At 44.2% G+C, this 27,826-nt stretch overlaps 1 protein-coding gene across 1 annotated transcript in view; it reads left to right on the plus strand.

Moving 5' to 3' along the window:
* The window catches only part of GLDN (gliomedin), a 140,460-nt gene that overhangs the window by 102,293 nt on the left and 10,341 nt on the right, over nt 1-27,826 (plus strand). The window contains exons 3-8 of the mRNA XM_049904987.1: nt 2,041-2,058; nt 2,412-2,519; nt 15,362-15,508; nt 17,751-17,879; nt 21,275-21,358; nt 21,456-21,581. Coding sequence (XP_049760944.1) covers nt 2,041-2,058; nt 2,412-2,519; nt 15,362-15,508; nt 17,751-17,879; nt 21,275-21,358; nt 21,456-21,581 — 612 coding nt within the window. The remainder of the gene's footprint in view (nt 1-2,040; nt 2,059-2,411; nt 2,520-15,361; nt 15,509-17,750; nt 17,880-21,274; nt 21,359-21,455; nt 21,582-27,826) is intronic.

The following is a 27,826-nucleotide window of genomic DNA, read 5'->3' on the forward strand; positions in this document are numbered from 1 at the left end:
ATGCCCAAACATCAGTTCTTCTGAGGGTCCCCGCGACTCTTACAGTAGCCTCTCTCCATCGGTGTCCTAGGCTCCTAGTCATCTGAGAGGCTTTCATTGCCTCCTACACAATTGCAGAGTCCTGCTCACTCTTCTGCTGAAATACCTCTTGAATTTCTAGCTTCCTCTTCAACTCTACAGCTACCACATTTGTGCACAAACTTATCCCTGGTTTTTACTAAAGGATCCTCTGAGTTTGTTCTCTCTCTTTCTCTTTCTCCTTTCCATCTATTTCTATTCAACTTCCAACTACAAAGAAGATCTAAAGCAAACACTGATTTCATGGTATCATTCCCCTGCTTAAGAATCTACTGTAGCTCCCTACTGCCTCACAGATATTCTCTAAACCTCTGGACTTGGCATTCAAGTGCTTCGACCTTACCCCCAACCCACCCAAGTACTTATTCGAACTCATCTCTACACAATCCAGCCTGACCAGTCTTCATCCTTTCTCCCAAAGCTCTTACAAGTTCTCAACTAGGTACCTTTTTTCCTGCTAGTCCCTTGTATAGAACAGCTGGTCCTGACCCCTGAAGTCACATTAGGGCTATTGTTTCTTCAGTGCCACAGCTCAAATTCACTTCACGAAGATTTCTCAGTCTGCACGTGCCCAGAGCTCCCCAGTCCTCCCAGGAGGGGTTACTTCTCTGTAGCTCTTTCATGTGGTACAAACATTTAATGGGCTTGGCTGCTAACCAAAAGGTTGGCTGTTTGAGTCCGTCTAAAGGCACCTTGGAAGAAAGGCCTAGTGATCTACTTCCAGAAAATTAGCGATTGAAAACCCCGTGAAGCTCAGTTCTACTTTAATACACATGGGGTCACAACAAATCAGTATTGACTCAAAGGCAACTGGTTTTAGCACCCCAGTTTCTGCCTTTCCCAAATAGGTATAAATACAATTGATGCAGGAAACGAGATTTCTGCTTCTTTGTGTGGCCCACACACAAAGGAGAGTTTGGCACACATGATAAATATTTAGTAAATGCTTGTTTTCTACTGGTCACAGGCTTAGATTTACAGGAAAACCTCTCCACTACAATATTGGTAATTGCTATATGTGGTCTGAAGAAACACAAGTACCTCAACTGCTCATGTTACAGCCTCATTACCTTGTCTAAGTGCTCAAATAGAATAGTTGACAATGACAGACATCGGTTTGTGGAAGCAAAATTATTTTGTCAGATTATATGTAAATGATTCCTCTGAACTCCTTAGATCCTCTAGTAATTGCACACTAGGAAGGTATTTATTACTGATTTAGGCCCTCAATTTTTATCAGGCTATTTCTTGCAATAAAGGAGAGACCCAGAGAGCCAGCCTTGCTCTCAACTCCCCTTGGCAGCCCTGATGAGACGAGCTGGTGGATGGGAGCTCTGGGAGCACTCTCTAGAGCCAAGTCTCACCCTTGAATGACGTATGGCACTACTATTTGCTGACACTTAACCCATGCCGGATGCTGCCCTCAGGGGGCCCCCATGTCTTCTCACTGAACCTCATTTAATTAAGCCTGTTGCTCTAGAGATGACAAATCTATTAATCCGTAGTGAAGCTAACTTCGAAATTATTCTTCCCTTGAAACTTCAGCAAAAGTGGTTTTGATTTGCAAACGGGTCTTTGTTGCATTGCTTTTAAGGATCTCTTAGGCAAACGTGTTTCTGGGTGCCGTTGAATAGATTCCGACTCATAGTAACCCCACGTGACAGAGTAGGGGTGCCCCAAAAGCTTTTCTAGGATGTAATCTTTATGGGAGCAGATTGCCAGATTTTTCTCCCTGAGAGCTGCTAGGCGGGTTTGAACTGCCAGCCTTTGGGTTAGTAGCCCAGCACTGTTGTACCACCAGGGCTCCTTGTCAGGCAAATGTAATAAGTTTTAAATAAAAGGTGTCACTAGGTGATTAGTACATTTTAAGAGGGGGTGTTCTTTGGGTTTTTGGGGGTTGTGATGTTGGCTTTTCCTTCTTCCACCTGTGGTTTACCATCTAAATTTCTTTTTCTATTGTAGGACCAGCTGGCCCACCAGGTAGGCTTGCATGGACTTTCCAGTTTCATGGAGAGGATATGGGTGAATGTACCCCAGCTTCCCCAGAAAGGACAGAGGTGGGAAGGAGAAGGAATCTGAAGGCAGCCCTGACTATGTCCCCCACCCCTGCTTCTCTCTACCCCTATGGCAAGCTCTCCTGCCCTCCCCCCCACTCCGAGAGCCTGCATCACCATCCCCACTACCTGTCACAGTTGGGATTAGGATGGGGGGGATAGCAAAGGTGGAGAAGGAAGGGAAGAAGCAAGAGAGGAAACGGAAAAGGCATCCAGCGCCTGCAAATCACACTATTTCAGTGGCTACTTTGAAAATGTCCACTTCATATTTTGACACAGGACCTCCAGGAGTTGACGGCATACCAGGACACAGTGGATCAGATGGACAGCCTGGTCCACAGGGCCCAAAAGGCGAAAAAGGAGCAAATGGAAAAAGAGGAAAAATGGGTATTTTGGCTACTCTTCTAGCTAAATTCCTTGTTGCTTTTCTCCATGATTGTGTTTTTGATGGGCTAAAGCTGTGCGCAGCAGGTTTCAGGTGTTTCATCTCTGCATGGAATGCTGCTTTATCTCTTGCTTGGAAAGGCACTGGGTCCTGGAGCACCACAGGTATTCTTTTAATTTTTTTTATTTTGGTGAAAGTATACACAGCCAAAGATACACCATTTCAACAATTTCTACAGGTACAATTCAGTGACATTGGTTACATTCTTCAAATTCTGTTGCCATTCTCACTATCTATTTTTTTTTATCCTTTTCCACGTTGTTCTACCATCATTATCTTAAACTCACTGCCCCCTAAGCTTTCCATCCAACCTTTTGAGTTGCTGTTGTCAATTTGATCTCACATAGATAATTCTTTTAAAAAGCACAATGCTCAAATCATAGGTACTTTACTAGTTAAAATAAGCTATTTTTTTGTTTGAAGATTTCAGGGGATAGTTTTTGTTTAAGGTTTAAAGTTTAAAGATTATCTCAGGGCAATAGTTTTGGGGGCCCAGCCAGCTTCACTGGCTCCAGAATGTCTGGAGTCCATGAGAATTTGAAATTCTATTCCATATTTTCCCCTGCTTTTGATCAGGATTCTTCTAAAGAATTTTTGATCAAAATGTTCAGGAATGATAGCCAGACACCATCTAGTTCTCCTGGTCTCATGGCAAAGGAGGCAGTTGTTTATAGAGGCAACTGTTCAACCTTGACAAATGTTTATTTCAACTGAAGTTGTGATCTCTCTGATTCCCACCCTTCTGCTTCCTCTGCTTCTAATGGAAAGACAAAAGGGACAGCACTGGGGAGTGACACTATCATGGGTTGTGGGATGGCTGTAGGTGCTGATGCCCTGAGTTCCTTTGAGGGTTAGTTCCTGCCTTGTCCTCACATTGCTTCCTCCTGCCCAGCAAACCTTTGATTGAAAATCAGTTGACTAATGTTGGCTCTTGGTAAGAATTCTCCTGGTTAAAGGAGCCCTGGTGGCATAATGGTTAAAGTAATGGGCTGCTAAACAAAAGGTCAATGGTGAGAAACCACCAGTGGCTCCATGGGAGAAAGATGTGGCAGTCTGCTTCCATAGATATTCTCATCCTTGGAAACCTGATGGGGTCGCTATGAGTTGGATTCAACTCAATGGCAGAAAGGAATAGTTGGGAGCATGTGAGTAGAAAGCGGCATCTGGCCTCTGAAGGCTGGATACAACAACTTCTCCCCAAGATTGGCTCTTGGGTTGGCAGGCCCCAGCTGTCAGGGTCTCCTCTGCAGGGTTTCAGGACTATTACAAAGATGTGGCTTGTGTCCCCTGCTCTGATGTGAGTGGGGGCATTGCTAGCACCTGAGCGAAGAAGCACAAGTGTCCGATGTGTGCAGGGAGCAGCGATAGGCAGGGGACTTGTGAAGGGATCTGTCAGGAGTTGAGTCTGGTGGGGTGGGTGCTGGGGAGCCAGTGCAGAAGAACTGGCAGACTCACCTGAAGAGAGCAGGTACATGGCAGAGTGGAGGCTCGAGTGCAGGGTGGAGAGCGACTACTCGGGAGGCTCCTTGGAAGGCCTGGCTCCACCACACCCTCTTGTGTCTTTTTGACCTCTTGGCTCTAGTACCCAAACTCATTTAGACAAGACCTGAGCTAGAGGAAACACTATAAAATTCTTGCAGATAGCACAGTTACTACCCCTTCCAGGACCTCTGTTCTTATCCCCACAAGCGATTTAAGTGAATCCAATGGACAGGGAGGTATCTGCTGAGCACCGTGGCTACTTGGCAAAGCCTACCTGCTCATGCTCCTTGGAGGCAGCTTCTATGGAAATGTGTCATGCACAGCCCAGGTCAGCTCAGGGTACACAGGCCAGCAATTACAGTCAGAATTATGTAGGAGTAATGGATCATTACATGTAGGATGATAATTATAAATGAGCATAGCATAGAATAATAATGACTCAGTATGTGGACATTTGGTTTATCCTGGGAAAACTAAAAAAAATGTGATCCAGTCCTAAGGACTCAGCAGTGAGTATTATGAGGTTGTGGTGCAAGTGGTTAATGCACTCACCTGCTACCAAAAGTTTGGTGGTTCCAGTCCACCCAGAGGCACTTTAGAAGAAAGGCCTTGCGATCTACTTCTGAAATATCCGCCATTGAAGACTCTATGGAGCACAGTTCTACTCTGACACACATGGGGTTGTCATGAGTTGGAATCGACTTCCTGGCAGGTGGTTTACTATAGGGGTACCATGCTAGCACTGGGGCTGAGGCAAGCGGGAAAAGGAGTGAGTTTCTGAAAGGCTTGAGACAGATCCCTGGCCTTGAGGAGATGAGCTTGTACTTACCGAGTGCCTGCCACACACCAGGCACTGTTCTAGATGCTGGGAATCCAGAAATGAAAAAATTGCTAAAACCCCTGCCTTCATGAAGTTTACATTCTGGTTTGGGGGACAGACAATAAACAAGATAGACAAGTATACTATATGGCCTGTTACAAGGTGATAAGTGCTAAGGAGGAAAAATAGAGCAGAGAGAGGGGATAGGAAATGTAGGGGATCTAATTTTGGATTCCATTGGTGGTTTAGTAGTAGAATTCTTACCTTCCATGTGGGAAACCCAGGTGGCTTGCATGTTGCTATGATGCTGAACAGGTTTCAATGGAGCTTCCAGACTAAGACAGTCTAGGAAGAAAGACCTGAAATCTGCTTCCAAACACCAGCCAATGAAAACCCTGTGTAAATCACAAAGATCAGATCAGCGGCGAATCATGGAGATGGTGCAGGACTGGGAAACATTTTATTCCGTTGTGCGTGAGGTTGCCATGAGTCGGGGGCTGACTCAATGGCAGCTACAGATAACCCCCCCCTAAGAAGGAGCTCTGAGCAAACACCTGGAGGAGATGAGCGGGTCTCATGATACCTGGGGAAGAGGGCTCCAGGCAGAGATTGAGTGCAGTGTGCCCACGAGTTTGAGGGACAGCAAGGAGGCCAGGGTGCCAGAGCAAAGAGGATGAGAAGTTGGAGTGATGGAGTTGAGACCACAGAGGTAACAAGTCAAGCTCAAATCAAGTCAGCCTTGTGCATTTTAAGAATTCTGGCTTTCAGCAAAGCATTACTGAAAAAGAAGAAGAAAGTGGGAGGCCTCACTCTACCTGATTTCAGAACCTATTATATAGCCACAGTAGTCAAAACAGCCTGGTACTGGTACAACAACAGACACATAGACCAGTGGAACAGAATTGAGAACCCAGATATAAATCCATCCACATACGAGCAGCTGATATTTGACAAAGGCTCAGAGTCAGTTAATGGGGGGAAAGATAGTCTTTTTAACAAATGGTGCTGGCATAACCGGATATCCATTTGCAAAAAAATGAAACAGGACCCATACCTCACACCATGCACAAAAACTAATTCCAAGTGGATCAAAGACCTAAACATAAAGACTAAAACGATAAAGATCATGGAAGAAAAAATAGGGACAACGTTAGGAGCCATAATACAAGGCATAAACAGAATACAAAACATTACCAAAAATGACGAAGAGAAACCAGATAACCGGGAGCTCCTAAAAATCAAACACCTATGCTCATCTAAAGACTTCACCAAAAGAGTAAAAAGACCACCTACAGACTGGGAAAGAATTTTCCGCTATGACATCTCCAACCAGCGCCTGATCTCTGAAATCTATATGATTCTGTCAAAACTCAACCACAAAAAGACAAACAACCCAATCAAGAAGTGGGCAAAGGATATGAACACATACTTCACTAAAGAAGATATTCAGGCAGCTAACAGATACATGAGAAAATACTCTCGATCATTAGCCATTAGAGAAATGCAAATTAAAACTACGATGAGATTCCATCTCACTCCAACAAGGCTGGCATTAATCCAAAAAACACAAAATAGTAAATGTTGGAGAGGCTGTGGAGAGATTGGAACTCTTATACACTGCTGGTGGGAATGTAAAATGGTACAACCACTTTGGAAATCTATCTGGCAATATCTTAAACAGTTAGAAATAGAACTACCATACGACCCAGAAATCCCACTCCTCGGAATATACCCTAGAGAAATAAGAGCCTTCACACAAACAGATATATGCACACCCACATTTATTGCAGCTCTGTTTACAATAGCAAAAAGCTGGAAGCAACCAAGGTGTGCATCAACGGATGAATGGCTAAATAAATTGTGGTATATTCACACAATGGAATACTACGCATCGATAAAGAATAGTGACGATTCTGTGAAACATTTCATAACATGGAGGAACCTGGAAGGCATTATGCTGAGTGAAATGAGTCAGTTGCAAAAGGACAAATATTTTATAAGACCACTATTATAAGATCTTGAGAAATAGTATAAACTGAGAAGAACACATACTTCTGTGGTTACGAGGGGGGGAGAGAGGGAGGGTGGGAGAGGGTTTTTTACTGATTAATTAATAGATTAGAACTGCTTTAGGTGAAGGGAAGGACAATACTCAATACATGGAAGGTCAGCTCAACTGGACTGGACCAAAAGCAAAGAAACTTCCGGGATAAAATGAATGCTTCAAAGGTCAGCGGAGCAAGGGCGGGGGTTTTGGGACCATGGTTTAAGAGAACTTCTAAGTCAATTGGCAAAATAATTCTATTATGAAAACATTCTGCATCCCACTTTGAAATGTGGCATCTGGGGTCTTAAATGCTAACAAGCAGCCATCTAAAATGCATCAATTGGTCTCAACCCACCTGGAGCAAAGGAGAATGAAGAACACCAAGGCCACACGACAACTAAGAGCCCAAGAGACAGAAAGGGCCACATGAACCAGAGACCTACATCATCCTGAGACCAGAAGAACTAGTTGGTGCTCGGCCACAATCGATGACTGCCCTGACAGGGAGCGCAACAGAGAACCCCTGAGGGAGCAGGAGATCAGTGGGATGCAGACCCCAAATTCGCATAAAAAGACCATACTTAATGGTCTGACTGAGACTAGAGGAATCCCAGCGGTCATGGTCCCCAAACCTTCTGTTGGCACAGGACAGGAACCATCCCCGAAGACAACTCATCAGACATGAAAGGGACTGGACAGTGGGTAGGTGAGAGATGCTGATGAAGAGTGAGCTAATTATATCAAGTGGTCACTTGAGACTGTGTTGGCATCTCCTGTCTGGAGGGGGGATGGGAAGATAGAGTTGGAAGCTGGCAAAACTGTCACGAAAGGAGAGACTGGAAGGGCTGACTCATTAGGGGGAGAGCAAGTGGGAGTATGGAGTAAGGTGTATATAAACTTATATGTGACAGACTGACTTGATTTGTAAACGTTCACTTGAAGCTCAATAAAAGTTAATAAAAAAAAAAAAAAAGAATTCTGGCTTTCGCTCAGAGCACAGTAGGGAGGATTTTAAGCAGAGAAGGACATGCCCTGATACATCTTTGAAAAGGCACAGTCAGGCGCTGTGCTGAGACTGCAGAAAGGAAGGGGAGGTGAGAGCGGTGTGGGAGGTGAGACAGTGTGGAACCTGGGTATCCGTGAAGGGTGACCCATATCCCACAGGAACATCAGAAAAGATACAGCAATCTCCCTGTGAGGAAGGCCCCTTGGGGTCAGGAACACTAGACCAAGATGCCTACACTAAACTTGAGGATACAACCTGAGTCACCAAGGGCCCCAGCAGAGGGCCCCCTGCCCTAGGCCAGGGGAGGTGGCAAACTACCTCAGCTCTTGGTGTACAAAAAGTCAAGGGTTATTTGAAACATTGCTCAGCCCTGGGCCAGCCCAGACTCTAACCTGGACCCATCAAACTCCAGAAGAAGGACCTCACTGTCTCTGGTCACTGGCCAGAGGCCCCAAAGCTGGGCTTTCCCTCCCCTACCCCTTCCTGAGCCCTGGATGGTTCCCCATCCTGCCTGGCACTCAGTGCTCTTACAGTGGTAGGATGAATTCTTGGTCCCCCAGAATGGAGCTTGCCCCAGCTGGGGATAGTCTCTTTAGCAAGGAACTGGGGCTCTAGGGCTAGCCTGGAGGCATAAGGAAAGCCCTGCCACTCCCAGACCAGGTGTTTCCTCCCTTTGCCGTGTTGGCCCTCTGAAGATGACTTGGGCCTCTGGGCCTCACGCTGAGCCTCGTCCTGCCTGCCTGGCACTGACCTTTCCAGCCACCAGCTTGGCTTCCATGCCTCCAAAGGTCAGCTTCCCAGGGCTGGCTTTGACCTGGGTTGGCTGGGAGGCTGGGCAGCAGCCCCTCAGCTGGCTCTGGTTGCAGGCAAATTCCCTGGCCTGGCTCCCCACAGGGAGGGTAGAATGTGCTCCCCAACTACCAGTGTCTTTGCCCCCGCCTGCTGTGGCTGGACCCCTCTCAGGACCACCCATTCTAAGGAGATGGTGCCCAGACCCTGGGCCTGCCCGCCCCACTTGGGAGCCTGAGGAAACTAGCACACCGCCAGGGCTGCACAGGGGCTCTCTAGGCACATGGATAGCCTTCAGGACAGCAGGGGGACCGGCCAGGACAACCAAAGGCTTCACCCCTCTCCCAACACTTGCCCTCTGGTCTCTCCCAAATGCAAGGCCTGAGCCCTGCTCCAGGGCAAGGACAAGTCAGACTCTCGTCTTCAGGACAACATGGTCACACCTCCACCCTCCTGCAGGAATTACCACTCAGCTGAGGTGTCAGGAGGCTCCAGCAGGCTCCAGTATGGGGTATGGAGGGTATGGGAGGGAAAGGGTGCAGGTCAAGGCATCTTGCAGTTTATCAAGCTCTGAGAACATGCACCTTTTTTTTTTTATCCAGCATTTATTTTGCCCAGAGTTCCGTAAGGCAGAGAGATTCTTCATTGATCCACTAGCTTAACAATTTTTGATTGAGTGCCCACTTTTGGCCAGGTATGGGAGACACAAAGGTGAGCCAATATTGACACGGTCCCTGCCTTCTTGGGCCACAGAATCTAACGGGGGAAAATATAATTTATCAGCCTTAATTTAAGAAGCAAACGAGAATACACTATCCTAAAGGAGGGCAGTTCTAACCCACCCAGTCACCAATCAAATACAACAATCAAATACATCTGTACTATGATGGAAGATACATGTTTGAAGCAAAGAGCAGAGTGCTACAGTAATAGGGAGGGTCAGGGAAGTAACTACTTAGGTCAGACCTGAAGGATGAGAGAGCTAGGGAGGGAGTGGTCCTAGTGGCATACACACACACACACACACACACGGGTCTGGGGGTGGGCGACGGATGCCAGAAAGGAGGGGAGGTTGGAGGCTAGGGCCAGGCCAGGCAGAAGCTGCAGATGAGTGGGTCTCGCTGTCAGCCCCCAGGAAGGCCATGCAGCATCTTACTCAGGGGAGAGGCCTGACAATGTGTATGGCTCTGTGCTGCCTGGCCAGGGTTGGGCTGTCAGAGAAACGGCAGTTATTTAAGCGGAGGGCTAAAGGGTCATTAGTGGTTTGTCAGGCAGGGGGTGGAGGAAGGGGGGAGTGGGAACACATTCCAGAAAGAGAGAACAACTCGTGCTGTTTTCAAAAAGGAAAAAGGGACTGTGTTCCACTGAGACAGGGTCACGTTAGGGTGACTCTAGGCCAGGCAGAAGCCGCAGATGAGTGGGTCTCACACTCTCCTGGACATATAGTCACCATTTACTGCCAGGCCCTCTGCTAAGTGCTCTGCACATTTATCTTAAGGAGCCCTGGTGGTGCCCTGCTTAAGTGCTCGGCTGCTAACCGAAAGGTCAGCAGTTCGAACCCACAGGGCGGGAGAAAGCTGTGGCACTTTCCTTTTGTAAAGATTAACCCGTTACTATCGAGTTGATACCAATTCATAAAGATTATAGCCTTGGAAACCCTATGGGGAAGTTCTGCTCTGCCCTAAGAGCAGGCTCTGACCTTTCCTTTCCTGGCAGAATGCGCTGACAGGAAGCCGGCGAGGAGTCCCGGGACAAGTAGTGCCAGGGCCTGGCCCCACTAGTTAGTGTGCACACACACACACACACAGTCAGCGTGCACAGCTCTCACAACTATGAGTCCAAATCAACTCGACGGCAGTGGGTTTGGTTTTGGTTTTGATACATACCTCACTTAATCCTCACAACAACTCATTGGGGAGGGATATTTTTATTAGCAACGTTTTTTCTAGATGAAGAAACCTTATCTTTCTGTTTCTCAGATAGGCCAAGCTCGCCATGGCCTCAGAGCCTTTGCACTGCCTGCAGGGCCCTCCCCTGCCCTTCACGTGGCTGCAGCCTTCTCACAGTGCAGGTGTCAGCTCAGGTGCCACCTCCCCTGCAAGATCATCCCTGATCCGTGTCTAGCCCCTGCCTTGCCCTGCAGTCACATCCCTGCTCTCTTTCAAAGAATTTATCCCTCTGACAGAGTAATTTGTTTTATTCGTTGACATGTTTATGGTCTGACACCCTAGGTAGAATGTGAGGTCCATTATTGCACAGTCTTTGCCTAGCGACAGAACTCAACAAATACTGTTAAATGGATGGCAGTAACTTGCCTAATGTCAAATGGCTAATAGGTGGGGAAGGCAGGACATGGATCCAGGTCGCTCTGACACCTGGGCCCCTGCTCTAAGCACAATGACATGCAACTTCTTTGTTCAAGGGAATTGGACCCAAGCTGTAAAAGTGGGGTAATTGGGGGTACCCCAGGGCAGGAACAAGCAAGAAGGAAATACAGGCCTCTACAGCTGGTGCCACTGATTGGAGAAGAATATAGGGCTCGAGTCCTTCCAGCCTGAGCCCCGATGTTGGGTCTTACTGGCAGGGCTGGAAGGGTTCCAGTCTTTCTGGGCAGACTGCAGGGCATTTGAGAGAAGGCACATTTCAGTGAGTAATAACCTTCCACCTAGACAGAGTGGGTGATGCATCTACTGTTACCTGCTTTCAAGGCAGAGGTGAACAGTGGAGGGAGCACTTGGCTCAATCCTTGACTGGGCTCTGAGGCCTTGGGCAAGTCACTCCACCATCTGGGCCTGGGTCTTCTCATCTATAGACTGAGGGGGTTGAGTTATAACAACTGTAATATGGTGTCCAGATTTCAAGTCCACTGCTGTGTTGTTGTTGTTAGTTGCCATCGAGTCAGCTCCAGCTCATAACAGCCTTGTGTCTAACAGAACAAAACATTCCTTCTCTGTTTATCTCTCATATTCTCACTTAAGAGTTAACACTGCATTGTCTTTAAAAATCAAATCCCCATGAAAATAGAAATAGTGTCCTCCTCCTTATTCATGTCTTGGGACTGGGTTTTGTGTGACACCCCCTAGCCCCCTTTCCCTTGCCAGAGCTGGCAGCACGTGGTTTTGCCCAAGCTAAAACATCCTCCCTCACCCCCTGCTGTGAAGACAGCATTGACCCTGCCCAGAGACATTCACACAACCCCAAATCCAGTGCTGGTAAACTGTTCGTTTTGTATGGGCACCACCAAGAAAGGGAAACAGCAGAGGCCCATTTCCAGCACAGAAGTTAGGCAAGTAGAATCTGGCCTTTCTTCTCCCAGCAGAACGTGCCAACAGGAAGCCAGCGAGGAGTCATGGGTCAAGCAGTGCCAGGGCCCAGACCACATTAGTGTCAGTGTGCACAGCTCTCAGCCCTGACCTCTGTAGGTCAGGGCAGGGGAGATAATGCCATGCAAAGGTCCTCTGATGGTGAGTGGTGATTAGGTTTTGTTTATTTCTGACACCATGGTCAATGAGCAGCAAGGCAGTCTTACCAACCAAGGTCAGGTGATGCTTTGTCAGAGGTGATGGTCAACAAGAGAGCAAAGACAGGCTTTGTACACAGAATGTCCCTGTCCTTTCTTAACTGAAGCTTGAAAATGGTAGCTGAAACCCCAGCTCAGAGTCAAAATGCATTCTGAAGCAAAGGTATTTAATATCTCTATCTTTTTTAAATACCTGCACCTACGAGGCTGCACTGCAGTATGAACATTTCCCTATGTCACATATGGCCTTTTTAAGAGAGAAATGAAAGTCATTAGAGGAGGAAATGAAAGGAAGAGGAAATTGGATGATGGTGCAGAAAGGCTCTTTGTGACTAGAATAAATACTTTAAAAGAAAATCCTAAAGCAGATATCATTTCCCTGAGCACTGCTAAATCTGGGCCATGTGACACCTTTAGGAGGTTTCAGTTATACTTGGTGCATTGTGCTGGCTGGACTCTATGGCAACGTTCTTATCTTTTGTCTCCATCAGATAATGTGCCAAATTGTCTATTTAAAATACTGGGACAAAAGAATGTCTGCCTGTGCAGAGGTCCCCACATAAGGGCCTTTCTCAATGAGTGAGCCACTTTCCAGCAACATGTCTTGGTGACCCATGGGCAGGGATGACCCAGAGTGATGGCTTTTCAGTACTGTCGGGAGAAATGCATTGTGAGCTATGAGCTGTTAAGAGGCGTCATTGTCCTCTGTATTGGTGAATCCATGGCAGAGCCTTCTGCTAACAATGGAGGGATTTCCCCCACCCTTCTTCACATCCTTCTCAACTCTATCCCCCAGCTCCTCAGCCAGTGCACAGTGCCAGCCTGAGATTACCACTGACAAAGGCAGGGAACCCAGGGCTTGTGCTATCGCCGGTTTCCATGGTTTTCACTGAGATACTGGGGTGTTTGTACATGGTTGACTGAAATCTAGCAAATGTATCTTTGTTCACTACATTTACAGTGACCAGCACATTGGGTTTCTTTCATGCACTGATGTCTTCCTTGAAATGGTCTCTGTAGGGTCCCTTGAATATAAGAGAGCAGAAACCATTTTGGAAATTTACCACTCTTCAGGGGTAAATGAAAGATGTTGAGAGCTCTAGTGTTATGTTTTAGGGAATAATTGCCTTTGATGCAGGTTCAATCTACGGTGTGTTGTAATGTAGTTGTGACCTTCCCATCAATGAAGGAACCTAAGAGACAACCAAGTAAAATAGAAAGGCTTCTGAGATTGCATGGGAAGTTGATCCAACTGACTTCTAAGGTGTCTTCCAATCTGGAATTCTATGATTCTCTTGGGAAAATAGCATTAGTATCCTATGGGGCTGGCAGAAGGTTGCGGGGAGGGGAGGAGAAGGTCTAGATTTGATTTTAAATCTGGAGGGAAGATAATTGCAAAGCCAGAAGGATGACAGTTGGAGAATGGGTATTGGCCAACAATCGTATTTTCTACAAATAAAGTTTTAGTTCTTCCTTCTCAATCGGTACACCTTTTTTTCTTGCCTATTGCATTGATTACGACATCCAGTAAAGTGGTAAGAAGAAATACAAGAGGATATCCTTGTCTTTTTCCTGGTTAGAAGAAAACCATTTAGTCTTTTACTGCTAAGGATGATGTTGACTGTAGGTTTTTTGTGAATGTTCTTTTTCAGATTGAGGAAGTTCCCTTCTATTTCTAGTTTGATGAATATTTTTATTAAGAACAGGTATTAATTGTATCAAATGCCTTTTCTACATTGAGATAACTGCATGATTTTTCTTATTTGATTTGTTAATATGGTGAATTACACTGATTGAATGATTCAAATTTTGAACCCTATTCTGGCAAGCAGTTAAATTATTTGCAGATCAATATGATCTTTTTGAAGCTTGTTGTTAAGCTTTATTATGGCAGGTCCAGAGCAGCCTTTATTCTCAGGTTAATTTAGCCCCATTATAAAGACAAGAGGAGGAGCCCTGGTGGCGCAGTGATTAAACATTCAGCTGCTAACTGAAAGGTTGATGGTTTGAACCCACCAGCCATTCCACAGGAGAAAGATGTGGCAGTCTGCTTCTGTAAAGATTTATAGCCTTGGGAACCCTATGGGGCAGTTCCACTGTGTCCTGTAGGGTCACCTATAAGTCAGAATCGACTTGATGGCAGTGGGCTTGGGTTTTGTTTTTGTATAAAGACAAGGGAGTACCTGGATATGCAAATGGCTAACATGCTTGGCTGCTGATCAAAAGGTTGGCCGTTCAAGTCCACCCAGAGTCACCTGGGAAGAAAGGCCTGGCAACCTACTTCCAAAAAAACAACATTGAAAATCCTGTGGAGTACAGTGATCCTCTGACACACATGGGTTGCCATGAATCAGAGTCAACTCAACAGCAATTTTTTTTTTTTTTGGTAAGATTCTTCTGAGGGCTTTACCCAAAATTCCATTATTTTATGAGTCTCTCGATACTAACTGATGGGAATGAGAGCTAGCCCCTGTGTGAGCTCTGAGAATTGTATATGAACATAGATCTTGACCAGTTTCCAGCTGTGTGGGCAGGACCATAGTTCCGGTAGTGATGAGTCTCCGTGAGCAGAAACAGAAATCTCACCCATTACATTTTGCTCACACTATCACTGCCCTTATTTAATGCTTTTCCTAAAGCAACCTTACCTGCTTTGCTGTTTTGATTAAAATCATTTTGAATTGGAATGTCACAGAAAGAACACTGGAAATGGAATCAGAGGACCTTTGCTCTGTAATTAGTAGCATCATTCATGTCTACTCTAGGCCTTAGTTTCAACTTCTGTAAAATGAGAGTAAGGATAACTGCCTAGTTGGCCACCCCAATCTGTTGGGAGAAATAAACTAAATGGTGTAGGTGGCAACACCCAGCCTTGTGATCAGGCCTCACTTGCTCTCTGCTGTTGCTGCCATTGCCCCCTCTGTGCTTCACTCCTCTCTCCAACCTGTTGGCCCAGCCAAAGTTCTCTAAAAATATTCCAGCAGAGCCACTCAGAAATATTATTCTTTAATGATGCAAGTGTTTGGTTTTTAAAGCTGCTTTATCTCAAAAGTACAAAGTACAGTATTATTTTTCTCTAAAATTTCTTGCATGACAGGTTAATATGCTATTTATTCTCAGGGCAACCTGGAGCCACAGGAAATCCAGGGGGAAAAGGAGAAAAGGGAGACCCTGGTGAACTGGGCCTGACCGGAAACGAGGGCCCACCAGGGCAGAAGGGTGAAAAGGGAGAGAAAGGGGATGTGTCCAACGATGTGCTCCTGGCAGGTAAGAGACCCGTTCTCTGGCTCCCTTTGAGGCACGTGGACCCAGAAGTCTGCCTGGTTTTTAATACAAGAGCTGCTGTGGGTCTTCTCTCCTTGTTTACCTTTTGTAGGCACCTGGCTGGCAGCATGCTCTAGAGTTCTGTGCTTTGAAAACGGAGGAACTATTCATGTTACTCTAATATGGGCAAGACCAAATCTGGGCTCCAAGAATAATTCATTTAGGTAACTCAGGTCTAAAAGTCATGTTTGGGTTGAAATAGGATGAAGGAAGCTTCCTTTTCCCAAATATCTATTTAAATCCAGCACAATCTGGTACAGGACAAGTAAGCAACTTAAGGTAGCTTAGAGGACAAAATGGCAAAGAGTACATGCATTTTCTTCATAGTAGAGGTAGAGCCATTCTCAGGCCCTTATCCTAAGCTTTTGACATAAAGTTAGAGCAAAATTTGGTTGCTGATTTTCTTTTCTCTGGTTTCCAACCCAGATTAAAAGCTAATATTTGGTATCTGTCTGGGAAGAGGGAAGGGACAGCTAGCTCCACACAGAAATCATCACATGGGAGACATCTGACTGTAGTGGGGGAGGAGAGGAGGCAGAAGAATTTTAAAAGCACAGTGTAGTACTTGGACAGTTTATGTCATAAAAACGTAACTATCCTATTAATATATCCAATAAGCATTTGTTGAAAACAGAGAACAACTTTTATGAGTCAGGGACTGTGCTAGTAGCTGGGAATATGAAAATGAGTAAGATATGATTATCTGTCCCCCGGAAGCTAGGATGGCAGATGTTCAGAATAATGACCCTGCATAACTCACCCACCCATGCACGCATCCATCCATTCAGCATTTATTTAGCACCTACAATTTGCCAGGCCAAAAGCTTCAAGATAAGATTAAATTCTGTTTAGCATAATTTGTTTCATAAACAGGGGACGGTGCTATGCAAAATGCCTAAAAAGTAAAACATATTTTTACAGAATGGTATACACAGGTTATACTTGGAAAATATAAGACCATGTTGTGCTTCAGTTATATGGAAAATCTGTATCCAGGATACCACATTCCCCTTTCTGCTGAGCAAGTGAAGTGACAGTAAACCATTCAGAAAAACGCCATCCCTGAGTGTACCCCAATTCAAGAGACCAGACCACAGCTGAGTGTGCCACTGGGCAGAGAGGGGAGAAGGTGTGGAGGGTTGGATCATGTCTGCTCTGGCCCATAGGTCCCTACCTGGTCACTCTAGAGAGACTGAAGAGGCTCACTTGGTCTGGGTGGGAAGAGGCAGCTTAGACCTTAGATCACCAGTCTCAGCTCAGGACAGGAGGGCAGAAACAAAGGACTGAACAGCCCAGCCAAGTAGTATCTTTATGGAAGCTCCAGAACCAAGGGCCCCTGCAAAGGGCAGCACCCACATCAGCCACCTCAAATTAGAGGAATGGGTGCCTACTGGTGTGTAGGATTACAGCTTTCAAAGCATTCACAGCAGTGACCTCATTGGAGTCTCCCAGGGCAGGCCAGGCCAGGGATTATGAGACTCAATTTGGAAATGAGAAAACAGGCTCAGAAGGGCTAAGTTTCCTGCCCAAGATCAGAACACTGAATAGAATCAGAACCTAAATGAGTTCCTGATTTCTCAGTAGAGATTTTTCTTCTACCACATACAGCAGTGCTTCTCATACCTGGCTGCATAAAAATGCAGGTGTCCAAACTCACACCCCTCAGCATTCTGATTTAATTGGTCTGGAACAGGACCCTGGTGTTAGCGTTTTATTAAAGATCATTAGGTGACTCTAATGTGCAGCCAGGGCTGACATCCACTGATGCTGGCCAATGTAAAATGAATGATCTCTGGAGGGAGACACACCTAAAGCTGAGTTCCAGCTCTGTTCAGGTTGTGACCTTGGGCAGGTCAATTAACTTCTCTAGGACTCAGTGTACTGGGCGGGGGGGGGTGGGGGGGTGGGTCATGACAGTACCTCACAGAATAGCTGGGGAGAATGATAGCGAGGAGGTCTATAAAGTTCTCAGAATGGTTCCTGGCACATAGTTGGTACTCAGTACCTACTATGGGTTTTTTTCTCAACTCTGTGTAAACAAGTGCTAAAGTACAGTCATGCTTGGGAAGGCAGAAGCTCAGAGAAACTCCCTAGAGCTGCTTATTATTCCTTTTCCCTCATGTGAAACCCAATCTCCATTTATGGCTCTTTAATCAATCAATCTCTCTCTCTCTTTCCAATCCAGGTGCCAAAGGTGAACAAGGCCCACCTGGCCCACCTGGGCCCCAGGGCCCTCCGGGTCCTCCGGGACCACCCGGAAGCAGAAGATCCAAAGGCCCCCGGCCACCAAACATGTTTAACGGCCAGTGCACAGGTAACTAACCCCTGCCCCAGGGAACTCGCCGCTTCCACTAGTGATTCCAAACTCTTGCGCTGCACGCCAGGCTTTGTGACCAGATTTTTTTAAAACAGAGGGAGGAGATTTTGTCCAAAGTGAGAGTTCCCCTTGCAACATATTCATGGGAGGCCAGAGACATCTGCGCCAGGGATGAGGACTGGGGGTAGATTGAGAATTGGGCTTTCCTCCCGTTTTCTTATCCCTCTGCTTTCATTTATCTCCAGGCTGTTCCTACTTCTAGTCCAAATCCACCAGTCTCCGAGTCTCTACACAGTGTCTAAGGCTAAGCTGCTAAATGTCTTGCAACCATACACTTTTGGGAGCATGAAGGGCTTGACTGATACTCAGGGAAATGATGGGGGAGTTCAGATGTGTCAACTCCTCTCAAGTAATCACAATAGTACTGCCCTCACTACTAGAATCCCAGGGTTATGCAAATGGTTAATTCACTCGATTGCTAACTGAAAGGTTGGAGGTTCTAGTCCATCCAGAGGTGACCAGAACAAAGGCTTACTTCCAAAAAACCAGCCACTGAAAACCCTATGGTGCACGGTTCTGCTGTGACACACATGGGGGTGCCATGAGTCAGGATCAACTGGACAGCAACTGGTGGTACCATCACCACTGCTATTTTCTGAGACAGCACTGGGTTTAATGAGCAGGCACTGTTTTAAGTTTGTTTGTTTTTTTTCACTTTATCCTCACAATAATCCTATGATGACAAATCATAACTGTCTCCAATTTAGAGAGAGAAAACTGAAATCTAGAGGAGCAAAGTAATTTGCCCAAGGTCACTCAGTAAGTGGCAGAGCTAGTTTCAAACCCAGGCCTGCCTGACTCTAAAGCCCCTTGGTCTTAGAACATTTTCCTTTCAGAGATGGTAATTCACACTTTGAGACCTAAGCCTGCCAAGGACAAGGAATGCCTGACCTCTGGCAGGGTAAGAGGACTTCTTCTGTGACCAGTTCATGGCAGGGGTGGTAGCAGGAATAAAAGCTAATTAGAAATCAAGGGGCTATATTCATAAAAATGAAGTCCCTGGGTGGCGCAAATGGTTAAGCACTGGACTACTAACTGAAGATAGGCAGTTTGAACCTACCCAGAGGTGCTGCAGAAGACAGGCCTGGCGATCTGCTTCCAAAATGTTACAGCCTTGAAAACCCTATGGAGCAGTTTTATTCTGCACACTTGGAGTCGACATGAGTCATAACTGATTTGATGGCAACTAACAACATTAGTAGAAATATTCCTTGGGTGATGCTAGAACTTCTTCCCAATAAAGGTGACCTAGGATCCGTTCACCTTAGACCATGAGGTACAATGTGATGTCCTCACTTCAGTGGCAAACAGAGAGGATCCTAGCTGGAATTTCTCTGTCATGGATTTCTCTGCCACCTTCCTAAACAGTCATTAATTCCACTTGATTCACTGTTCTTTCTGAAAGACATTTTGGGGTTATGCAGTTGACTGTCAGAGTGGGTGAATCTGTGCTTTCAAAGAAGCCACCAGTCCCCAATAAATGGAGGCTGATTATAATTTTGCCCCGAAGTCAACACAATGTTAAATCGTGGAGATCTTATCCTTGCCTGGTGTTCAGCATCTCCCCTCCATTAGCACCAGGACCTTTGTTCAGCTTCCTTTAGAGAAAGCTGAGCAGGGACACTCCCCTGAGAGAAGAAGTGTGTGACTGGAGCTTCTTCAGGGTTCTAATTTGCTAAAGGCTCTGTCAGCCAGTGACAATCAGGCCTGAAGAAGCACTCTACTCTGCTTTGCAGATCCACTAAGATGGCTGGGTTGGCAGGGGATGGAAAAGTGCTTTAAATGAGAGGCTGTTATCTTCCACTCAGCCTGCTAGAAATGGGTCCTCAGTTGCCAGGCTTCTGCATCTGAACTTGGCCCTCTCTCCTGCTTCAGTGCCTTTAAATTCCCATCCCCCTCCTGTTCCCACAGCTGCAGAGTCAGGTTAGTACAACAGGAATTAATGAGAGCCACTCTTCAGAGTGAAACCCTGGTGACACAGTGGTTAAGAGCCATGGCTGCTAGCCAAAAGATTGGCAGTTCAAATCCACCTTTTGCTCCTTGGAAACCCTATGGGGCAGTTCTACTCTGTCGTTTAGGTCACTGAGTTGGAATCAACTCAACAGCAACAGGCTTGGTCTTGGGTCTTTTTTTCAGAATAAAACAGGAGAGTTGCTATGTTCCTTTCTTCTGCAAAGCCCGAGGTCCTAAGTGTGGAGTATGAGGAAACTCCAGATGAAACCTGGGGGCAGCAGGATGCATACTGGGGAGTCCTAACAAACCCAAGACTGATCTCATCAGGTGACAGGTCTTCAGAGAAACACAGGTTCATGTAGCCTGATAGAAGCTGAGAGAGCATGCAGGGTTCAGCCCCCCTGATTTTATTGATAAAGAAATCTCTTCAGATTATTCTGTGAGCTTCCACAGTGATGATATAGCTATAGCTGCTACCCTTTTTGTCTAGTAATCACAAGGTGATTTTAACCCCTCAGAGCTTGTCTGGGTGAGTGGGGCTTATTCCCAGAAAGCCAGATTCTCCCCAGCCTGCCCCAGCCCAGTCTACTCCTTGCATCTTCTCACTGGCCGTGGTCCTCCTCTCCTGCCACCTCAAGGCACCTCTTCACCAAAGGTCTGAATGAAGCTCATTCATCAAGGGGAACACGAACAAGTGAAGAATGACACATTACAGCACAGGGAGAAAGGAGGCGTAGCCTCAAACCGACCACGGATCAGGCAGCCCCTGAAGGGCTTGTGCCCCTCTTGGTCTTCAAGCAGACAGGAGGGGAAATGGTGGTGAGGAGACTCACATGTCTCCAAATCTACCTGCCTCTAGGTTCCTTCTCCCTCTGATGGTTTCCAGTGCCTCTCTCAGCACCTCTCGCAAAGCCCTGGCAGTCAGAGCCACCCCGTTTCTGAGGTTGCTCCCCCGCACCTCCCCACCGGCTTCTCTGGAAGTGACAGCCCTTCCAGAACAGTGCCATCTGTAATGGTGATGCCACCTGCCGAGAGAGGCAAGAAGGTGGCAGCAGGCCTCTCTTTCCCCCAGATCGCTGAGGGCTTGAATGGGCTGGCTCAGGCCACTTTTTCCCTATTACTGACATCCTCTTGGGATTGTATTATTCTAGAAACTGAGGTCAGAGAAAGCTTCTTGGGAACGCACAAGGAGGGGGGAAAAATTGGAAGCATATGACTTGGTGTTGCTTAAAAGCAAGCAACCAGCAAACCTGGTGAGCCTAGTGGGAGGGGCGTTAAGGGGCTAGAGTCTGGAATGAGGTAGGGGAAACACCAGTAATAAAGTTATACATATTTCACCATGCCAACTACATTTGCTCTGGTTATTACCGTTGTTTTAGGTGAGACATGTGCTATACCAAATGATGACACCTTCGTTGGAAAAACTGATGAGAAAGTCCATGAACACCATTCCCCACAAGCAGGTACAGAAACAAAGCACCCTGTTTTGAAGTTCAGAAATCAGGTGCCTTAAAGCCATAGCTGGCAGGTGAGTGACCTTCCTTTCTCCTCTTCTGGCAGAATCCATGATCTCTTCCATTGGAAATTCGACACAAATACTTAAAGTTAAGGAGACATTTGGGACCTGGATAAGAGAGTCTGCAAACAAGCATGATGAACGGGTTTGGGTGATTAAACATTTTTCAGGTATTGCCACTTGACAGGTGACTCATATCTGTGTTGTACTTTTCATCTGGCCCTACCTTCTGGCTTATTCTTTCTTTTTTTTTTAATTTTTATTGTGCTTTAAGTGAAAGTTTACAAATCAAGTCAGTCTCTCACAAAAACTTATATACACCTTGCTACATACTCCCAGTTGCTCTCCCCCTATGAGACAGCCCTCTCCCTCCCTCGACTCTCTCTTTTCATGTCCATTCCGCCAGCTTCTAACCCCCTCTACCCTCTCATCTCCCCTCCAGGCAGGAGATGCCAACATAGTCTCAAGTGTCCACCTGATCCAAGAAGCTCAATCCTCACCAGCTTCCCTCTCCATCCCACTGGCTAGTCCAAACCCTGACTGAAGAGTTGGCTTTGGGAACGGTTCCTGTCCTGGGCCAATAGAAGGTCTGGGGGCCATGACCACCGGGGTCCTTCTAGTCTCAGTCAAACCATTAAGTCTAGTCTTTTCACGAGAATTTGGGGTCTGCATCCCACTGCTCTCCAGCTCCCTCAGGGGTTCTCTGTTGTGTTCCCTGTCAGGGCAGTCATCTGTTGTAGCCGGGCACCATCTAGTTCTTCTGGTCTCAGGCTGATATAGTCTCTGGTTTATGTACCCCGTTCTGTCTCTTGGGCTCATAATTGCCTTGTGTCGTTGATGTTCCTCATTCTCCTTTGGTCCAGGTGGGTTCAGATGAATTGATGCGTCTTAAATGACTGCTTGCTAGCGTTTAAGACCCCAGATGCCACTCTTCAAAGTGGGATGTAGAATGTTTTCTTAATAGATTTTATTATGCCAGTTGACTTAGATATCCCCTGAAACCATGGTCCCCAGACCCCTGCCCCTGCTACGCTGGCCTTCAAAGCATTCAGTTTATTCAGGAAACTTCTTTACTTTTGGTTTAGGCCAATTGTGCTGACCTCGCTTGTATTGTGTTTTGTCTTGCCCTCCACCTAAAGTAGTTCTTATCTACTGTCTAATTAGTGAATGCCCCTCTCCCACCTTCCCTCCCTCCTCGCTCTCATAACCATCAAAGAATATTTTCTTCTCTGTTTAAAGTATTTCTCAAGTTGCTATAACTGTGGTCTTATAAAATATTTGTCCTTTCAACTGACTAATTTCACTCAGCATAATGCTTTCCAATTTCCTCCATGTTAGGAAATGTTTCACAGATTCATCGCTGTTCTTTACCGATGCATAGTATTCCATTGTGTGAATATACCATAATTTATTTATCCATTCATCCATTGATGTGCACCTTGATTGCTTCCATCTTTTTGCTATTGTAAACAGTGCTGCAGTGAACATGGGTGTGTATATATCTGTTTGTGTAAAGGCTCTTATTTCTCTAGGATATATTCCGAGGAGTGTGATTGCTGGATCGTATGGTAGTTCTATTTCTAGCTTTTTAAAAGGAAGCGCCAAATCTATTTCCAAAGTGGTTGTGCCATTCTACCTTCCCACCAGCAGTATATAAGTGTTTCAATCTCTCCACAGCCTCTCCAACATGTATTATTTTGTGTTTTTTGGAGTAATGCCAGCCTTGTTGGAATGAGATGAAATCTCATTGTAGTTTTGATCTGCATTTCTCTAATGGCTAATGATCGTGAACATTTCCTCATACATCTGTTAGCTACCTGAATGTCTTCCTTAGTGAAGTGTCTATTCATATCTTTTGCCCATTTTTTAATTGGGTTATTTGTCTTTTTGCAGTTGAGTTTTTGCAATATCATGTAGATGTTAGAGATCAGGCACTGATCAGAAATGTCATGGCTAAAAGCTTTTTCCCAGTCTGTAGGTAGTCTTTTTACTCTTTTGGTGAAGTCTTTGGATGAGCATAAAAAAAAAAACAGTGTGGTGAAGTCTTTGGATGAGCATAGGTGTTTGATTTTTAGGAGCTCCCAGTTAACTAGTTTTTCTTCTACATTCTTTATAATGTTTTCTATACTGTTTATGCCATGTATTAGGGCTCCTAACATTGTCCCTATTTTTTCTTCCATGATCTTTATCGTTTTTGATTTTATATTTAGGTCTTTGATCCATTTTGAGTTAGTTTTTGTTTATGGAGTTGAGGTATGGGTCTTGTTTCATTTTTTTGCAGATCGATATCCAGTTATGCCAGCACCATTTGTTAAAAAGACTGTCTTTTCCCCAGTTAACTGTTTTGGGGTCTTTGTCAAATATCAACTCCTCATATGTGGATGGATTTATATCTGGATTCTCAATTCTGTTCCGTTGGTCCATGTATCTGTTGTTGTACAAGTACCAGGCTGTTTTGAGTACTGTGGCAGTATAATAGGTTCTAAAATCAGGTAAAGTAAGGCCTCTCACTTTGTTCTTCTTTTTCAGTAATGCCTTATTTATCCGGGGCCTCTTTCCCTTCCATATGAAGTTGGTGATTTGCTTCTCCATCTCATAAAGGAATGTCATTGGGCTTTGGATCGGAATTGCATTAAATGTATAGATCACTTTTGGTAGAATAGACATTTTTATAATGTTAAGTCTTCCTATCCACGAGCAAGGTATGTTATTCCACTTACGTAAGTCTCTTTTGGTTTCTTGCAGGAGTGTTCTGTAGTTTTCTTTGTATAAGTCTTTTACATCTCTGGTAAGATTTATTGCTAAGTATTTTATATTCTTGGGGGCTACTGTCAATGGCATTGATTTGGTGACTTCCTCTTCGATGTTGTTTTTGTTGGTGTAGAGGAATCCAACTGATTTTTCATTGTGGTTTTGATTTGCATTCCTCTAATGGCTAATGATAGTGAGAATTTCCTCATGTACCTGTTTCCTACCTGAATTTCTTTCAGTGAAGTGTCTGTTCATATCTTTTGCCCATTTTTTAATTGGGTTGTCTTTCTGTAGTTGAGTTTTTGTTGTATCATGTAGATTTGAGAGATCAAGCACTGATCAGAAATGTCATACCTAAAAACTTCTTCTCAGTCTGTAGGTAATCTTTTTACTTTTTTGGTGAAGTGTTTGGATGAGCATAGGTGTTTGATTTTTAGGAGCTCCCAGTTATCTAGTTTTTCTTCTGCATTGTTAGTAATGTTTTGTATACTGTTTATGCCATGTATTAGGGCTCCTAACATTGTCCCTATTTTTTCTTCCATGATTTTTATCATTTTAGATTTTATATTTAGGTCTTTGATCCATTATGAGTTTGTTTTTGTGCATGGTGTGAGGTATGGGTTTGTTTCATTTTTTGGCAGATGGATATCCAGTTATGCCAGCACCGTTTGTTAAAAAGACTGTCTTTTCCCTGGTTAACTGACCTTGGGACTTTGTCAAATGTCAACTACTTATATGTGGATGAATTTATGTCTGGATTCTCAATTCTGTTCCATTGGTCTATGTATCTGTTGTTGTACCAGTACTAGGCTGTTTTGACTACTGTGGCGGTATAATAAGTTCTTGAATCAGGTAGAGTGAGGCCTCTCACTTTGTTCTTCTTTTTCAGTAATGCCTTACTTATCCGGGGCCTCTTCCCCTTCCATATGAAGTTGGTGATTTGTTTCTCCATCTTATTAAAAAATGTCGTTGGAATTTGGATCGGTATTGCATTGTATCTATAGATCACTTTTGGTAAAATTGACATATTTACAATGTTAAGTCTTCCTATCCATGAGCAAAGTATGTTTTTCCACTTATGTAGGTCTCTTTTGCTTTCTTGCAGAAGTGTTTTGTAGTTTTCTTTGTATAAGTCTTTTACATCTCTGGTAAGATTTATTGCTAAGTATTTTGTCTTCTTGGGCTCTAGTGTAAATGGCATTGATTTGGTGATTTCCTCTTCGCTGTTCTTTTTGTCGGTGTAGAGTAATCCAACTGATTTTTGTATGTTTACCTTCTATCCTGATACTCTGCTGAACTCTTCTATTACTTTCAGTAGTTTTCTGGAGGATTCCTTAGGGTTTTCTGTGTATAAGATCATGTCATCTGCAAATGGAGATACTTTTGCTTCTTCCTTACCAATCTAGATGCCCTTTATTTCTTTGTCTACCCTAATTGCTCTGGCTAGCATCTCCTGCACAATGTTGAATGAGAGTGGTTATAAAGGGCCTTCTTGTGTGGTTCCTGATCTCAAGGGGAATGCTTTCAGGCTCTCTGTATTTAGGATGATGTTGGCTATTGGCTTTGTATAAGTGCCTTTTATTATGTTGAGGAATTTTCCTTCAATTCCTATTTTGCTGAGAGTTTTTATCATGATTGGGTGTTGAACTTTGTCAAATGCCTTTTCTGCATCAATTGATAAAGTTATGTGATTCTTGTCTTTTTTTTATATGATGGATTACAGTAATTGTTTTTCTAATGTTGAACCACCTCTGCATGCCTGATATGAGTCCCACTTGGTCATGGTGAATTATTTTTTTCATATGCTGTTTAATTTTATTGGCTAGAATTTTATGGAGGATTTTTGCATCTAAGTTCATGAGGGATATAGGTCTGTAATTTTCTTTTTTGTGCTGTCTTTACCTGGTTTTGGTATCAGGGATATGCTGGCTTCATAGAATGAGTTTGGGAGTATTCTGTGCTTTTCTATGCTCTGAAATACCTTTAGTAGTAGTGGTGTTAACTCTTCTGTGAAAGTTTGGTAAAACTCTGCAGTCAAGCTGTCCAGACCAGGGCTTTTTTGTTGGGAGTTTTTTTTATTACCTTTTCAATCTCTTCTTTTGTTATGCGTCTATTTAGTTGTTCTACCTCTGTTTGTGTTAGTTTAGGTAGGTAGTGTGTTTCTTGGAATTCATCCATTTCTTCTAGGTTTTCAAATTTGTTACAGTACAATTTTTCATAGTAATCCGATATGATTCTTTTAGTTGGGTCTGTTGTAATATTGCCCATCTTATTTCTTCTTTGCGTTATTTGCTTCTTTTCCTGTTTTTCTTTTGTCAGTTTGGCCAGTGGTTTATCAATTTTGTTGATTTTTTCAAAGAACCAGCTTTTGGTCTTGTTAATTCTTTCAATTGTATTTCTGTTTTCTATTTCATGCAGTGCTGCTCTGTTTTTATTATTATTATTTTTTTTTTTCTGGTGTTTAAGGGTTTCTTTTATAGCTCTCTTTCTATTTGTTCAAGTTGTAGGATAATTCTTTGATTTTGGCCCTTTCTTCATTTTCTATGTGTGCATTTATTGGTATAAATTGACTTCTGAGCACTGCTTTCGCTGTCCCAAAGGTTCTGATAGGAAGTGTTTTCATTCTCATTGGATTCTCTGAATTTCTTTATTCCATCCTTAATGTCTTCTATAATCCAGTCTTTTTTGAGCAGGTTATTGTTCAGTTTCCAAGTGTTTGATTTCTTTTCCATGCTTTTTCTGTTATTGATTTCTACTTTTATGTCCTTGTAGTGGGAGAAGATGTTTTGTAATATTTCAATGTTTTGGATTCTGCTAAGGCTTGGTTTATGCTGTAATATGTGGTCTATTCCAGAGGATGTTCCATGTGCACTAGAAAAGAAAGTATACGTGGCTGCTGATGGGTGGCGTGTTCTGTTCATGTCTATGAGGTCAAGTCGGTTGACTGTGGCATTTAGATCTTCCATGTCTTTATTGAGCTTCTTTCTGGATGTCCTGTCCTTCATCTAAAGTGGTGTGTTAAAGTCTCCTACTGTTATTGTGGAGCTGTCTGTCTCACTTTTCAGTGCTGATAGAGTTTGTTTTATGTATTTTGCAACCTTTTCATTGTGTGAGTAAATATTCAATATGGTTATACCTTCTTGGTATATTGTCCCTTTAATCATTATATTGTGTCCTTTCTTATCCTTTATGATGGATTTAACTTTAAAGTCTATTTTGTCAGAAATTAATATTGCCACTCATGCTCTTTTTTGATTGTTGTTTGCTTGATATATTTTTTTCCATCCTTTGAGTTTTAGTTTGTTTGTGTCTTTAAGTCTAAGGTGCGTCTCTTGTAGGCAGCATATAGACAGATCGTGTTTTTTAATCCACTCTGCCACTCTCTGTCTCTCTATTGGTGCATTTAGTCCATTTACATTCAAGGTAATTATGGATAGGTATGAATTTAGTGCTGTCATTTTGATGTCTTTTTTTGTGTGTTGTTGACAGTTTCTTTTCCGCACTTAATTTTATGTCCTGAGTAGGCTATCTTTATATATTGATCTTTCCTCATATTTGTTGTTCTTGATTTTGTTTCTGCTGAGTCTCTGTTTTTTTCTTGTATTTTGTTTTGATATGTAGGATAGTTTGCCTCCTTTGTGTTTACCTTATTATTTACCCCTAT

The sequence above is a fragment of the Elephas maximus genome, chromosome 12 (genome assembly GCF_024166365.1).
Source record: "Elephas maximus indicus isolate mEleMax1 chromosome 12, mEleMax1 primary haplotype, whole genome shotgun sequence".
In the NCBI taxonomy this organism is placed as follows: Eukaryota; Metazoa; Chordata; class Mammalia; order Proboscidea; family Elephantidae; genus Elephas; species Elephas maximus.